At 40.3% G+C, this 17050-nt stretch overlaps 1 protein-coding gene across 1 annotated transcript; it reads right to left on the bottom strand.

The window, feature by feature from the left end:
• Nucleotides 1-8379: 8379 nt before the first annotated feature.
• Nucleotides 8380-10185, bottom strand: LOC112173487. The gene is made up of 2 exons (XM_024311123.2): nt 9371-10185; nt 8380-9154 (listed from the first exon to the last, which is right to left on the bottom strand). The coding sequence occupies exons 1-2, from the start codon at nt 10050-10052 to the stop codon at nt 8511-8513; spliced, it is 1326 nt and encodes a 441-aa protein (XP_024166891.1). The 5' UTR covers nt 10053-10185; the 3' UTR covers nt 8380-8510.
• Between the last annotated feature and the right edge of the window lie 6865 nt (nt 10186-17050).

The raw sequence follows: 17050 nt of genomic DNA, 5'->3' as shown, positions 1-17050 counted from the left end.
AGTGTCGACTGACATCTAGATATTTCTAGTAACATCTTCTGATATTTCTCATCAGAAGCTTTTAGTAGAGAATTTATTTTCTCTAGTAACAATTCTGACATTGTCCCCATTAAGGAGGGGTTCTCCTTTGAGCCTTTTACAAGCTCTGATACCAGTGGTGTGCGGATCTAACCAATGCTCAAATAATTCAGAGGTTTTTGTTCCTCTTCCAGAACATATAGGAGATTTTCTATCTCTTCTTCTATTTTATAGATTCTAGTCTGAAGTCTATAAATAATATCCCAGTAATTGGGAGATTCTCTATCAAGGCTGTCCCGATAGGTTTTTAATTTTCTCAGTTTTTCTCTCTCTTTCTGCAGTTCTTTAGTAGTATGTTTGCATATAGCGACAAGCTCAAGTCTGTCTACAATTGAAATTATGAATAGTAAATTATACTGTTTACCTTTCGAATTAGAGGATGACTGTCAGCTTCATATATATTCAAATGAAACAAACTCTGATGGGCCCACCACGTTTCTAAAACAACATAAATTTATGAAAGAGACATATGCAGATGCAGACTCTAACAGACCAAAACAACAAAGGGGTACTAATGGTAGGGATTTTGAAAAGACGGGTAGGTAGGAAAGAAAGTGAGAAAAAGTTGTGTAAAAGAGAACAAAAATAATACACTGGGGTGTATGAGAAGTATTTTCCCAAATTTGGGGTGTATGAGCATTAACCCAATTTATTCTACCAAAAATTTGGCGGAACTCCCTCTAAAAGTGAACTACCCAAAAACCTGTAGAAAGACATTTACACTTCAAAAAAATAATCCACCCTTATTCTTCGGGAGCCACCCTGCTCCCCGTATCACAACGTCTCCCATTTCACAAACAATTAAAAACTTAAGAATATCAATATCCTGGTTTATCAGAGCAATCTAATGTACAGGCGTACAAAAGAATAGAATACAAGATAAAGGACTAATACTCTTATAATGCGGAAGCTATGACAGCTATGCCTCAACCCCATATACGCTCGACCTCAAGCTAAACTGGCCTGCAAACTGGGCATTTAAAACCGAAGGGCCTAGGGGAAAACATTTAAAAATCGTTAGAGTGAGTGGACGAAAAATAAGTAATTTCGAATGAATAAGTAAAACTTAATGCTTTCCCAAGTTATTCTCTAAAACCTCGCATGCAGTAACAATCTTAGAAATACTTTTAATCATCATCTTTACTGCAATCTCTTAAAATCTCATCCTCAATCCTTTTTAAAACATCATTTTCAAGAGGCTTGCTTGATGACTAGAAAGGACTGCTGTCTAGTCATCTCATGCCATCTGGGAGGGACTGCCACCCAGATGACGCATCGGAAGGGACTGCCAACCGGAACAGGAGGCGGTGGATAGAAGAGACTGCCAACTAACCACAGGTAGTAGACGGGACTGCCGACTAACTACCTCATGTCATCTGGAAGGGACTGCCAAACAGGTGACGTATCGGAAGGGACTGCCAACCGGGCTGTAGTCTAGAAAGGACTGCCAACCAGACTATTACCTAGAAGGGACTGCCAACTAGGTAATGCATGCATGCGTTGACTGATAGCCTCCTCAATAAACTGGAAACAACCTCTTTCAATTACTTGCCTTCGGAAAGAAACTCGATATTACTTCAATAAATCATTAACAATTCACCGAAAGCATAACTCAGGATTATCTCGCTATCTTGCTAACTCAAATCTCAATAAATCCTCGAAAGCATAAAAACAAATACTCTATAAACCAATAAATGCTTTCGGAAAGAAATCCCAATCTAACTCAAAGCTGATAAGTGCGGAGCTCAAAACTCAATAAATCTCGACAATTCAATCATGCTCAAATATTTGCTAAATCCTTTGTACTCGTATATCATCATATAAACTGATATTTGAAATCAATAATTCTCATAATATTTTCTTGATCAATCACTTCCAGAAAATCATTTCCCAACTCAATAACTCATAAATAATTAGCTTGAAAATCTATTGAAAGCCCTCGGGAAGGAATTTCAATACTAACCTCGTAATTCATAAATAAAACTCAATAAACTAAATCTCATAAAACCATAAAACTCAATAATTCAAATTATAAATTAAATCTCAATCGGAAAATGCTAATATACTGCATGCACAATTAATTTAAAATAAATGTCCACTCACAGTACTATTTAGGCGACCACGCTACCGGTTTCCTACGTCGAGCAGTAGCTCGGCACGTCGCCCTGTATACAATTATAGTTCGTAAATAACAATCCGGAATTTAAATACGATTCCAATGTCCTATTCTCAAAAATCAACATTTTCATTTCTTCTCCAATATAATCCAAACTTCACCATTAACACCAATTCCTCGATTTACATATTCCACAACGAAAACGAGGGAAATCCGACGGCCGGATTTCCCACAATTCAATCACAAAACTCCAAACTTCGGAAAATCACAAATAATTCCAAATTCCTCCAAAATTCACCAAACTTCACATACAAGCTCTACAACATTTATAGGATTTAATAGGCTAAAAACTAGAATCAAAACACTGTCCTACACATTGCAACCGCCGCCCACAGTGGCGGCGCCGCTGCTACCGCCACCAACTCCGATGGCCACCAAACTTTGGTAGCAGCACCTACTTAACAGACCCAACAACTTTCTCAACTGAGACAAAGTCAGAAAATTAGTAGAAGTACCTCAACAATTAAGGAGAAGCTTGAACTCGAACCGTGAATAGTGATCGAAATCTTCCAGCCATCAGTTCTTCCTCCATGCTTCAAATCGGTGCACAAGATTCAGGGGGTAGCATCTACATCCTAAGGCGCTTCCAAAGAACCAAACTTTATCGTCTGGGGTGGCCGGAATAGGAAGAAAATGGCGTTGACTTAAACTGCTACAGTAAACTTCCAATGCTCGATGCGTCGTTTTCCGGCCAAACCGCCGTGAGTTACCACTGCCAGCGTCAAGAGGAGGAGGAGACGAGTCTACTGATATCAACCTTGCACCACCAGGTGGCTGGAAAACGAGGAAGTGCCGGAGCTGCAGATCGCCGAAAGGAGAGAGAAAAACGCAGGGGAGGAGGAGAGAGAGAGAAAAAAGAAAAGTTACCGGCCAACAGTAGAAATTCAAATATATACTACTTACTGTGAACAGTAACTTTCATATTTTCGTGTATAACTTTCGCATAAGAACTCCGATTTTTACATACCACATATGCACGCGCTCGGTTTAACGTCCACTACAACTTTCATGAAGGAAATTTTCTCAAATTTTGACCCGAACAAAAAGTCAACTTTTAGGGCCCCCTAAAATGTCGAAACGAAGCCAAAAAGTAAATGTAAATGTCGTTTACCCATCGAAAGACTTGTAAACTGGTAAATTTAGGTTCGGGACGTTACAATTGCCCCTCAGTAATCTTATTATTGCCCTCCAATACTCATATTATTGCCCCAATAATCATATTATTGCCCTCAAGTGAACCAAAATGAATACACTACAGACACAATTGATCAATTTATATGTTCAATTGTAAACGTTCATTTTTTTTCTTCTTTTTTTTTCCTTCCCCATTCTTGGAGCTCTTCCCATCGAAATCAGAAAAAAAAAAAAAAAAAAAAAAAAAAAAAAAAAAAAACCATCAGAATTTTTCTTCGGCCACCCACGCTTCCCCTGTGGACACCCATGCTCCTCCAGCCCGATTCCGACCGGACCGCCTTCGTCTTCTCCAGTCGCTCACCTGCAGCCCATCTCCGACCGGTCCCAGCCCCGACGCAGCCCATCTCCAGTCGCTCACCTGCAGCCCATTTCCGACCGGTCCCATCTCCGCCTTCGTCTTCTCCAGGTCCTCTTCTTCAGTCGCTCACCTGCAGCCCATCTCCGACCGGTCTTAGTTTGGTGAGGTTCCGGCACCGCAGCGAGATGGGAGCTTCAGATCTGTGATCGGTGATTGAGGGTGGTCAGCACCAGATCGGTGATTGGCACCAGAACGGTGTTCGGCGATTGACGGGAAGATGGGGCTTGGGATGTGCTAGCCGGCGTCGAGCTTGAGGTAGACGAAGAAGGCGTGGTCGCCACTGTCGGCTGGAGAGAGAGAGAGAGAGAGAGAGAGAGAGAGAGAGAGAGAGAGAGAGAGAGAGAGAGAGAGAGAGAGAGAGAGAGAGAGAGAGAGAGAGAGAGAGAGAGAGAGTCTGAGAGAGAGAGTCTGATAGGAGAGAGATCTATGAGTTTCAATTTGATTAATAGGGGCAAAACTGTCAGTAGATGTTGAATTAGGTAAATGGGGTTAGAAAACTCTTAGTGAAGCAAGTGGGCAATTTTTAAGCTGAAATTGGGTAAGTGGTCACAGCCCCAAAATTAATTTCCTCCTCGGCTCCAAAAGAGCTAGTATTAGGAAACTAATCATCAAAACAGTAAAAACTAAAGCATAGGCCCAATAAGAGGCCTAGCCCACTACTAATACCCTAGCTACTGCCCAATAAGAGGCCCAGCCCACGAACCTTCGTCGAAGAGACGCCGTAACTGAACAACCAGAAAATCGGTAATGGTGAACCGATGCCATCCAACTCCCAATACACAAATCAAAATACAAACAACAACCAAAGGGATGAAATCCCTCACAACAACATCATTTCCTCCACCATCAAGACGAAGAAGAAGTCATGGCTGCCGAACAGGATTCGAGATCCAACACAAAGAACCAGAACAAGAACAGTAACAATGGAGAATGGGGGGTAAAATACCCATGCGTGAGCACCCATACTCACCTAGGTAAGTGACTTGCACTTTGTAATTGCAGCCATATGAAACCTCCTGGAGTTTGAGGATGGAGAGAAGAGATTTGTTATGGGGTTGATTGATTTTTGATTTGGAAACGTGAGGGAATGTCTGACAGTGAGAAGAAAATAAGAGAAAAATCGAGGAACAAGGCCCTCCCGTGCTGGACATAGCAAGGTAATACACCACAGAGGGTACAAAATCACCACAAGGGTGAGAAAAAGCTTAAAACAGCTTGAGGAAGATGATGAACAGTGGAGATGGAAGGAAAAAAGTTGAAGCTTTTGCTATTGTGGCCTCCCCCAGCTCTTCAACTGTCAATCTAGATCCAGATGGATCAAGATCTGGGTGAGAGAGTGTGGGGGGGGGGGGGGGGGGATTCAAATCTCAAATCGGGTTTCTCTATCTAGGTTCTACAGAGAGAAGCTCTCCACGAGATAAGGTTTCAATTAAATGCACTTGACTACATTGGTAAAAGGCTACATAATGAAAAAAAAATTAGGATTAAATTCTGCTTACTACCCTATATTTTTAAGGCTTCATCAGTTCAGTCTCTGCACTTTCAATTTAATCAGAAAAATCCTTGTATTCTTCAATTTCATCAAATCGATCCATTCCTCACTACTCCGTCAATTTTCTCTGTCAAAGTGCTGACGTGGCCAGCTGAGGTTTGATTTGGCAGTTTTGTGAGACTTTCTCACAAGGAAAATTTCCAAAATACCCATAGACTATGACAGTGAAAACGGGGGTCATCATAATCAAGGTCTAAATTTATAAGCAAGGGTTCATACACTTCACATTTCTTAGTCTCACCCAAGCCACCAACTTCCGTATTATTCTCACTAAAACCAAACCCACGAACCAAATCCGATTGCTTGGCCAGCAATTGCTTCTTCAACACCATCTTCCTCAGCGATTCACCACCGTGTTTCTCGGAACCAACCCCCTGACCCAACCCGACTCCGTTACTATAACCATTGCTATGCTACAAACAAAGAGCCAGAATTTGCAGACGAGCTAGAGCTTCTTAGGCTGAGTGTGGTTGGTAGTGGCCTTTTTGCGACGAGAGAGAGCTGGTTCTTTCATGGAGGTCATTAGAGAGAGAAAGTGAGAGGAGAGAGAGGTGGAGAGTGATTCTTGGGGTGTTGAAGAAGACAGAGTTTGTGTTTATACTTGTATGTGTATTTTGGGAATTTTTCCTGTGAGAATGTCCCACAAAACTGCTAGATCAAACTTCAGTTGGCCACGTCAGCACCTTAATAGAGAAAATTAACTGAGTAGTGATGTAATGGATCAATTTAATGAAATTGGAGAGTGCAAGGATTTTTTTGATTAAATTAAAAGTGCATGGACTGAACTGATGAATTCTTGAAAGACAGGTTAGTAAGCTGAATTTTTTCCAAAAAGTTATACAAAAATAGACACACTTTTGAGGAAGACCAGGTCGTCAGTAAAAATCTTCCATTAAAAATAAAATAGATACATTTTAAGAAATCGTTGACAAAATCCTCTCATGAAGAAAAGCAACACAATGCTTCCGATGAAATGAGTTGTGTGAGTAAACACACTTTAACTTACAGACGGATCATTGGTGTAAGCCACAATTTGGTGGGTTTCCTTTTTGGCGCCAAATTTGGCTCATCCCAAGAACATGGCAGAAGTTATGATGTTGTCCTTCGTGCATTCGTGGGCCTATGGTTTGAGCATATGTTAACTAATGTCTCCTTCGTGATTGCCTTCCAAGACTTTTCGACACAAGAACTTCGAGTTTAAGATGAGATTAAGTGCTCTTAACCATTACAAATGTAAGCACGAAGGATTAGAACAACAAACCCTTTGATGGTATTGAAAGTAAAACGGTAAAAAATCGGAAAGTATAGTATAGAGATGGGAGAGATCATGGAAACTATTCGACCTAAAATAATGAAAGAAAGAGAGGATCAATGAAGACAATTTAGGGCACACGTTTTGCTGTTTTGGCGTACATCATTACATTATTATAGAGGTTGGAACCTTCTCTAATCAGACACCACGATGAATCCAAATGACAGGGCAATGAGTACAAAAAAAGAGTCAAGAGATTAGTAAAACTAGGGAGGTATTTACAATTCAAGAAGCCATGAGCAACCTTCCATTCGTATTGTTACTAGGTGCATGTCTAGGTGATGCCAAGACCAGAAAACATGCAATGCCACAATGTTCGTGCGCCCATGTCTCGGATGGTAGCTTCTCCCTAGTAAGAGAACTAGAAGCATAGAGTAGTGTAAAGTATATGTCCCTAGATCCATAATTTGAATTTCAATGCAAATCATTCATCTTTTGGACCTCCCATTAATTAAAAACCATTTCTGCATAACATTAACATTAAGTAAATTCAAAATCGTTTATTTATGTAATTCTGATCAAATAAATAAAAAGAAAACAAATTTTTCGATGTAACATTAAAAAAATCGGTGAGAATACTACCAATTACCGTGTGATTAAGTAGGACAATACCTAAGAAAATCCTTGCTGGTCATTCAAATAGTTCAACAGAGAGTCAGAGACTAGCATCTGAAGGATGTTAATGCTCAAAGGTTCTATGCGTTCACTCAGCATGACCAGAATTCATGTTCATTTCTGCTGGTCTCTTCTTTTTAAACCAAACATAGTTTATATGACTTCAGGTTCCTCGTGTCCCTTTGTTTAGTGTAAAAAGAAAATACCTTGAAAGCGCAAGCTTGTCCATTTCCTTTTGTTTGATGTAAAAGCCAAACCTACCTCAGAATGGACTAATTAGGTTCTGCAGTAAATTAAGTCTGGTAATCTTTTTTTCAAGGTATTTTATATCGTCTTCTTCCCTCAGAACTTGACTATAGTGCCCTAATACAGTTTTGGATTTAAGTGGAAAAATCACAGAGACAGAGAGCTCCTCGTTCTTAGGACATGCAAATTCCAATACTCAATATTTTCTTTTGGTGTCATCTAGTCATTAATGCACTCTCACTTGCACAAATTTTCATGAAGATAAAATATAGGTACACACTACACTAGCAAGTCATCCAGCAATACTCGTTTGTCATTTACCCAGCTAAGAATTTGAACTCCCCCAAAGTCTCACCTACAATTTTAGGGTTCCTCGTTGACCTTAATGGTTCACACAACAAAAATTAACTCCAAAAATCCGCTAATCCTATGTGCAGAAAAAGACTAAAAATCGCTAAGGGATCCACTACTAATCACTATTTATGGGATGCTTTCACGAGCATATTTTATGGATTTATTGAGTTTGTTCGAATTGTCTAACAACAGTGTTCGGAGTATTATATTTCGATCACTCACATGTATGTTTCAAAAACTGAATTAAGTGAAATATGGACGTAAGATATACAAACAACAATTCAGATCTAATCTGAATTGACGATTCGGTCTAATCTGAATTGATGATTCGGGGCCGATGAGACACATGCATGCCATGTGATTATCGTATGGATGAATGTGGATTAAAATGTGAATAGTACTATTACCGTTTTGTTTTGTTTCTTGCACCAACTAAATGTAACAAAAAGACAAGAGGCTGCTCATGGGGTAGTGGCCTGTGGCCAGTAAGCTGATAGTGATGATTCACTTCCCAGAAAACACCAAATCTTAGAAGAGAGAATCAAAGATATTTCCAGACAGATCAATCAGTCAGTACCCAAAACAGAATAATTAGTTCTTAATTAATTACCATAGCCATGAGAATCTAAAACCCTCCATATATGACAACAAAACAAGGCAAAATAGCCTTGGGATTAAACACATACAACTCATCCAAATTCGAATACACCCCCACAGCTCCGGCCACCGAGTCGTACTCTTCCACCGCACCACCACCACCTTGTCCATCCACATTTTTCTTCACTCGCCCCGCTATCACTCGACACACCAGCATAGCCATCCGGCCGTCCTCCGCCGCCACTGCCGCCATGTCATGCGCCCTCCCGCTCGTCGCCGTCGTCAGAATCCCATTACTTCCGGCCAACTCACTCCTATCAACTTTAAACCCGTTCTTGATTATGCTGCAGACGTTACAGCTTGGGATGGAGTTGCAGAGGTTGGAGGAGCCGTTAAGGCCCAAAGAGCAGTCGAAGGTGGTGCAGTGGAACCGGAGGAGCTCGTTGCCGTCTGCAATGCAACGTGGGTGTTTCTTGTTCGGGAGCTGCAGCTTGGTGGCCTTGGCTTTGATGGAGTCTCGGTACTCTTCGAATTTGGAGATTGTTTTCTGTGTGTTGTGGACTTTGAGGATGCGATCGATCTTGCAAATCGGAGCTTGTTTCTTGAGCCAGCTGGATTGGAAGATGATCTCCACTATGTTCTTGCTCGTGTCCTCTGGACCCAGCTCGGAAACTGTTGTTTGATGAAATGCCGCAAAGATAAAAGACTTAAGAATTTCAGGGGCATGAAAGTAATGCAGGAACAGTAATGGGGGATTAACTATGTGAGAAAAAATTGTGCATTGAAAAATGATGAACTAACTGAAGACGATAATGACTTCACGAGTGCTACCTGAATATTATAAATAAAGCCTTTAATGAAAATCAAATATGTTTGAAAATGAAGTACCTGCATGCCTAAGAGCTTGATGGAGCTCCAGGTTTTCGGCTTTCATGAAAATGGCTCCACATTCAGGGCATGAGCAAATGCTTCCCCTGAGAGAAGGGTCTCTGGCGAAACCAAGAACAGGGTCAACCACCATTCTACACTCATAGCAGCCTGAGAACCTTCTAAAAGGCATTGCTCTGAAGGAACCACCAGCAGAGGAGATGTTTGAAGATGCAGAGAGTGAAGAAGAAGAGGTAGAGACAACTCCATTGAGCTCATGCAGAGGAGCCTTCATGGATCTGCTTGAAGTTTCATTTGTGCTGCTTGAGGAGCCCATTGAAGAAGCCCTTTTCTTGTGGACTTCAGGAGATCCTAGCTCAGGCCTGTGTGTGATTTTTGTGTTGCTGCACAATGAGCCAGAGCATCTCATCTTCTTGCATTTCTTGGCAGCACTCATTTCCTCCATGGATGCTAGTTGCTCATTTTGTTGTTTCTGTGGGTGATGTTTACCTTCTTGTTGTAGTAGCTGAACTGCTTGGTGATGTTTGCAAGTCAGTAAGCCTCTTACAACTGCCCAATAGGGTGGTTTGATCTCTGGCTTTTGGGGATTCTGGTTCTGGTTTTGATTCTGTTTCTTGCTCTTTTGGTGGGTTGGCTTGGTGGGTTTTTTCTGGCTTTTGAGTTTGGCCATTGTTGTAGACATGATGTTTGAGCGAAGCTGTTGCTGGGGTTTTGAGGATTTAGTTTCAGAGTTTCAGATGGGGTGCTTTCAGAGACATGATAGCTAAGAGGAGGGTGGGGTTGCAAAGGCCAAGAGAGCTCCTTTGGCTTTTGTAGAAAAGTGCTTCTGGATTAGGGTTATGTGGGGCTCTTTTATATATACAAGGGTTGGTTTATAATCAGTTAATTAATTCATAATTTGCACAATAAATTGATATGTTAATGATGCAATCATCCATTATTATTATAGCTTAAGTCTTCCAAAATATGATGACACTGTAGCTAACTTATCATCTCATTCATCTGACCTTGATGATCAACCAAGCCATATCTATTTGGATCACTGTGACAGATCTATACTACATCCAAAATTACCAAAATTCATTATTAAACAAGGTAAAATGCTAGAGTTTTGTTGCATAATGGTCGGTTGATGAATATGATGATCAAACGTTAAGTATATGATAATGTTCTCTCCAGATTGAATTACCCATAAACAAACGGGGTCAATCTTAGCTTTTGTCAATCTTAGTGTGCCATGCTCCCAACTAACGATTATTGACCTTTTACTTGTTCGATGTGCAGTTATCTACATGTCTTTAAACTAACTACTTTCCCTAATTGGTGCTTCGAGTGAAAAATTGTTACTCTAGTTAACTAGTGTAATTGTACGTCAAAAGTGTAGATTATAATATACATATTATATATTGATGGGATGCAATACTATTGCGAGCTCGTTTTCACAAAGCCAACAGCAATTTATGGCACAGGCAGGTGACACCATAAACTAGGCTAAATTGTTAACCATTCTAACCCCAAGGAAAGACTTTTCTGGGGCAAAGCAAAGCGCACAATAAGGTAAACACACTAATTACACAATAATGGTGCAAAACTCAACTCCTTATGGGGAAAAAAGCTGCTTCATTTTGATTCCTTTTGCTCTCAAAATCATGCAATGCCCATATGCTTTGGAATAAAGCCATCTTCTATTATAAGCACCAAAATCTCAGTCACCCCACCATTAGGTTACATTATTTAATTAAATCTGTCCATTGTTGCTTTTCATATTCCTAAGCTTTACCAGAGGATAAAAGAGCCTTTGCTTTGGTAACCGTTGTTAAGTGAGTACAAAGTATGGAGACTATGGGAATCACAGACTTAACAATCCAAAAATCAATGTGTAAAAGTGAAGCTAATTGGATATTTGGTCCTTTTCGAATATTGTATTTACTATTTAGAATCAGAAAGATGTTTGAGTGGGGGAAAAATGACAAGAAAACTTTGTGGGGTGACATGTAATGCCAAATAATACCAAGTAATCCCATTTCAAATTTAAATGAGCACATTTGATGTAAGTATCCAGATTGTGATTAGATTTAAGCACAGATAGATGTTGGAAGTGTGTACCGTAAACAGTAAACAACTGCAAGTTCAAAATTTGGTATCCCACTTGATACTGAAAATTGTATTTCGATTTTGTCTTTTGAATGCGTTAGTGGTGGTGAGTTTGAATGATTGATGCATTATTGATGTATGTTTTTTTGTTACATTGGGATGAAAATTTGATTTAGCTTAATTCTAACTCAATTTTTCACTAATATGATATTTAGTCACCATCTAATATAGCATAGTAATTCTAAATCTTAAGAGTAAAGCCATAGCTTTTAACTTCAAAATAGTAGAAAAAAATAGTTCAATTCAGGGTTAATTCGATGATCAATATTCATCCCACAATGGAGGTATATATACAAGTACAAAGGAATGGTCTAACTTTAATAAGAAACAATCTTTCCATGATTACATGATTTTCTATAATTACAAGATATCCTAATTAAATATATATATATATATATATATATTTTAATAAAGGGCTGGTGCGGCTGCCCTCAAACCTTGAGTAATGAAACGGTCAAATACAAGGAGGGGACATTGAGCCTAAACCCCTTCTTACAATAGGCACCTAGAGTACATCCTGAAATAATATCATGAGTCTCTACTAAACAATTGTATTCAAATACGCACCAACTAACAAAGAACTCGCTCCAGAAGGTTCTATTTGCTTCCCAGCGGTGACACAATGAAAAGATAACTCGAATACAGCATAGCATAATATCCATTCTCACAGCTTTCCCACCATGTTGCCACTGGAAAATACATCCAGTGACATCAAGTTTCACCCAGCCACTAGGAGGTAGCGACCATTTGACAAAGCAAGGAACTCGCTGCCTACCCAGAGCAGACAAGGCACATTGAGAGCACACACAGGCGAATAGCCCGACTAACCCTACACTAAAGATGTAGGGACTTATTACTAAAAAAACATAAAAATAACTAAAAACTTTAAATAAAAAAATAGCCTGGGTAGGGCCCAAGAAAAGAGGCCCAACCCAAGCAACAACCTAGATAGTAAGGTGGTCACAACCATTGTGTAAAGCTTGGCCCAATTCTGACACTGCACCTGCAGTGAGCGCCACCGTCTGCCACGGGTCGCCACCATATGTAACGGATCGCCACCGCCAGCCTCTGCCCACCGCCTGCATCGGACCACCACCTGCGTCGGACCTCTGCCTGCGTCGGATCACCTTCTGCAACGAATCGCTACCACCTGCATCAGATCGCCCTTGCCTGCATTGGACCTCCACCTGCGAGTTGACACCGACAATGCACCTCCATCCCGATTGTCCCAAGCCACTGCCCTCCTACCCATCCTACTCAGATTAGATCTGAAAAAACTCACAGATCCAATCAAAAACAGAATCACCATCACCCACCGACTTCGTCCAACCAGTCTGCGAACAACCACCACAGAACTCGACACCCCCGCCCATCCAACCCACCGCATCAACCTGCCAGAGCTGAACCACCGCCACTCCACAATCCTGATCGCCCCTACCACCTGACACCAATCCCCTCGATCTGGGGAACGAAGATCACCCAACAACACATCCCGTCCGAAGACAGTGCCCATGGACACGCTGCCGGACGGAGCCCAGAGCCTTTTTTTTGAAAAACCTAGTCCCCCATAATCTTTCTTTTACTCTACTATCTTTTCTATTCTTACATCAATTAAATAATAATCTTAATTACATACGGATTTGCAGCGATTCTACACTTCCCCTCAAGTTGGTGCATAGATGTCTATCATGCCCAACTTGTCAATCGAGCTATCGAATATCTTCCTGGACACTCCTTTAGTGAGAACATCAGCTAATTGCTCATTTGAGTTTACAAATGGAAATCTAATAACTTTTTTGTCAAGATTTTCTTTAATAAAATGACGGTCAACCTCCACATGCTTTGTTCTATCATGCTGAACTGGATTATGTGCAATCTCAATGGCAGTTGTATTATCACAATGCAAATCCATAGACCTTTTAAGCTTGTAACCTAGGTCTTTCAGGACATTATAGATCCATAACATTTCACAAACTCCACGTGTCATACCTCGAAATTCAGCTTCTGCACTTGATCTGGCAACAACTTTCTGCTTTTTGCTACACCAAGTGACAAGGTTCCCTCCAACAAAAGTAAAGTACCCAAATGTAGAACATCTGTCAGTTTTATCATTTTATCACCAGCCCAATCTGCATCCGTATATCCAACAACTTCCAATTCATCTTTTTTCTCAAATAGTAACCCTTTGCCTGACGCCATCTTCAAGTACCTCAAAATACGAAAGACTGCATCCATATGCTCTTTACTAGGACAATGCATAAACTGGCTAACAACACTCACAACATAAGCAATATTTGGTCTAGTATGTGAAAGATAAATCAACCTTCCTACAAGACGTTGATACCTCCCTTTATCAGTTGGAACTTGATCGAGATAAATAGCAAGTCTGTGATTCATCTCAATGGGTGTCTCCATTGGTTTGCAGTCCAGCATCCCCATTTCAGCAAATAAATCAAGGACATACTTCCTTTGTGAAAGCAAAATCCCCTTCTTAGACCTTGCAACTTCAATACCCAAAAAATACTTCAATTGTCCCAGATCCTTCATTTCAAACTCCTTTGACAGATACTTTTGCAATTCATTCATCTTTTTCTGATCATCCCCTGTAACATTCATGTCATCAACATACACAATAAGAGCTGTAATCTTACCATTCTTGTGTTTAATAAACAAAGTATGGTCAGAGTTGCTCTGTCTGTACCCAAAGACTTTCATGGACTTTGAAAATCTTCCAAACCTAGCTCTTGGAGATTGCTTCAGGCCATACAAAGATTTCTTCAATTTACACACCTTGCTAACGTCACTTAGGTGATTCTTAACACCTGAGGGCACATCTATGTATACTTCTTCCTCCAAATTTTCATTAAGAAACGCATTCTTCACATCAAACTGGTGCAAGGGCCAATATTTGTTTGCTGCAAGTGAGATTAGAATCCGGACAGTATTGATATTTGTTGGAGAGGAAATATCTCACATTGGAAAAGTGACAAATAAAATATAACTTATAAGTGGATGGAATATACTTAATTGTACCGAGGCCTTTTGTAATTTAAAACCAACACCTATCGGGTGGTTAAGTTGGGACAGTATCGGTACATCGGTGGACCACGAGCCACACTTGTCACTATTTAACATGGTATTAGAGTGGGTCTCTCTCCCATTGCGTCTCCAATTGTCATGGGCCCGAATTTGGGTTCCTTGTATTGCCATCGGAATATTCTGATTAGATTGTTACCAAGTGTTCAATGTGGGCCTTGGATTGTTATATTGGCTAAGTCTATCAGAGACTGGTGTCCCAATTTCCAATGTGGGAATTGGATTGTTAATTAATTTCACGTGGAGTTCGGTTGCACGTGAGGGGGCGCGTTGGAGAGGAAAGATCTCACATTGAAAAAGTGATAAATAAAATATAACTTATAAGTGGATAGATCACACCTAATTGCACCGAGGCTTTTTGTGATTAAAACCCAACATCTATCGGGTGGTTAAGTTGGGACAGTCTCGGTACAACGGTGGACCACAAGCCACGCTTCTCATTGTTTAACAATCTTTGCTACAGGTGCAGAAGTCTCCTCATAATCAATCCGATAGCGTTGTGTATATCCCTTGGCAACCAACCTCGCCTTATATCTATCAATAGTTCCATCGGCATTAAGCTTCACAATAAACACCCAACGACATCCTACAGTCTTCTTCCCAGCCGGCAGAGGTACTAACTCCCATGTTGCATTCTTTTGAAGAGCTTCTAATTCTTCATTCATCGCCTTTGTCCATTTTGGATCCGTTAATGCATCCTGCACGTTACTAGGAATAGATACAGTAGATAATTGATCAACAACAAGTGCATATGACCCAGACAACCTATGGTTAGACATGTAATTAGCTACAAGATACTTAGCTTTGGCTTTGATGTCTGGCTCATATTATTTCTTAGGAATACCCCTGGTAACTCTCTGTGATTTCCTAGAATCAATATTATCTACCCCAGATAATTCATTTGAAATTAAAGGTACCTGAGGAGGAAGATTTGTAAATGATTCTTCAGTTGATGATGTAGAGAGGGGGAAAAACTCTGACAAATGAGAACTCTGAATTATATTCTCTTCATTGGGTGTATCACAGTTGGGCTGGTCAATGGGTAATTCATCAGCTTGTGATGTTTCATATATTCCAAGACGCATTGAAGCGTCGTTGTCACTTTGGGGATGCAAGCTGACGTCTTGGAGTGATGCGTTTGTCTTGTTTGACAGATCATGACGTCAGCTCGGTTCAAGGGATGGTCCTACATCGCATCTATCCTGGTAAGTTGGGGATCCCACTGTTCCACCACCAATAGATTCAATGTCCCCAGATTCTTTTTCTTTTTCATTTCCTACTGTCCCAATTTTAGTTTCGTTGTCAACCGGTGTTGGAGAATTCCCAACTCCAAATCTCGATTCCAATGCTTCTAATTCTTCAAATTCAAATAAATCTCTAGGATTTCCTTCACGAACTCTCTCCCTCTAAAGGGAAGAGTCCGAAACTCTCCCTGAATAATAAGGATCGGATTCACGAAAAGCAATATCAAGATAGACATGTATAGTGCCAGTAAGAGGATCAGAACATCGATAACCCTTATGGAATTCAGCATAACCAACAAATATACACTTACGAGCACTGAGATCAAGCTTGCTGCATTGAGGCGTGGGAATATGAACATAAGCTGTGCACCCAAACACTCGGGGCTCTAAATTAGGAATAGAAGGGATAGTTAAAAGTGTATGAAGCTTATGATGAGGATTCTGAAACTCAATCACCAGTGAAGGAGTACAGTTGATAAGATATACTGCTGATTTCACTGCTTCTCCCTAATAGAACCAAGGTACATTCATGCCAAACAAGGAAGCATGAACAACTTTCATCTACTGCATGTTCTTCTGTTCTGCTAAACCATTCTATTGAGAAGTATAAGAACTGAAGATTTGATGACGAATTCCATGTGACCGGCAAAACTCAATCATAGGGCCATTCACAAACTTTCCACCATTGTCAGATTGAAACACTCTGATGGATTGTTGATACTGAGTTGCCACCATTTTGTGAAATTCGGTAAACATTCCAAATACATCACTCTTATTCTTCAGTAATGACACCCATGTCATGCGAGTGCAATCATCAATAAACGTTACAAAATACCGAGCTCCAGAGAGAGAAGGAATTTTAGCAGGACCTCATCTATCAGAGTGAATCTTCATAAAAGGAACAGAACTTTTATTAAGACTTGGTGAATATGAAATACGGTGACTCTTGGCCAGTTCACAAATATCACAATGGAAATCCAAATCATTGACAACTGAAAACAAATGAGGTTGCAGCTTCTTAAGATAACTAAAAGATAGATGACCTAAACGGCGATGCCATAACTATACAGCTTCCTTCGCATTCTCTACCTCGTTGATCTGATTAGCTTGTCTCAAAAGATGCTTATGTTTCTTTCCAGTCTCTATCAGATCCAGGTAGTATAATTTTCCCCTTCTAACACCATAA

This window comes from Rosa chinensis, chromosome 6, assembly GCF_002994745.2.
Source record: "Rosa chinensis cultivar Old Blush chromosome 6, RchiOBHm-V2, whole genome shotgun sequence".
Classification (NCBI taxonomy): domain Eukaryota; kingdom Viridiplantae; phylum Streptophyta; class Magnoliopsida; order Rosales; family Rosaceae; genus Rosa; species Rosa chinensis.
This window is presented reverse-complemented; position numbering and strand designations above follow the sequence as displayed.

What these genes read in the sequence shown, in the direction of transcription:
- LOC112173487 (XM_024311123.2), bottom strand. Translation starts at nt 10,052, where the DNA reads ATGTCTACAACAATGGCCAAACTCAAAAGCCAGAAAAAACCCACCAAG. An exon ending in TCAAGCTCTTAGGCATGCAG is followed by an intron (nt 9,155 to 9,370) that starts GTACTTCATTTT and finishes ATCAAACAACAG; the next exon opens with TTTCCGAGCTGGGTCCAGAG.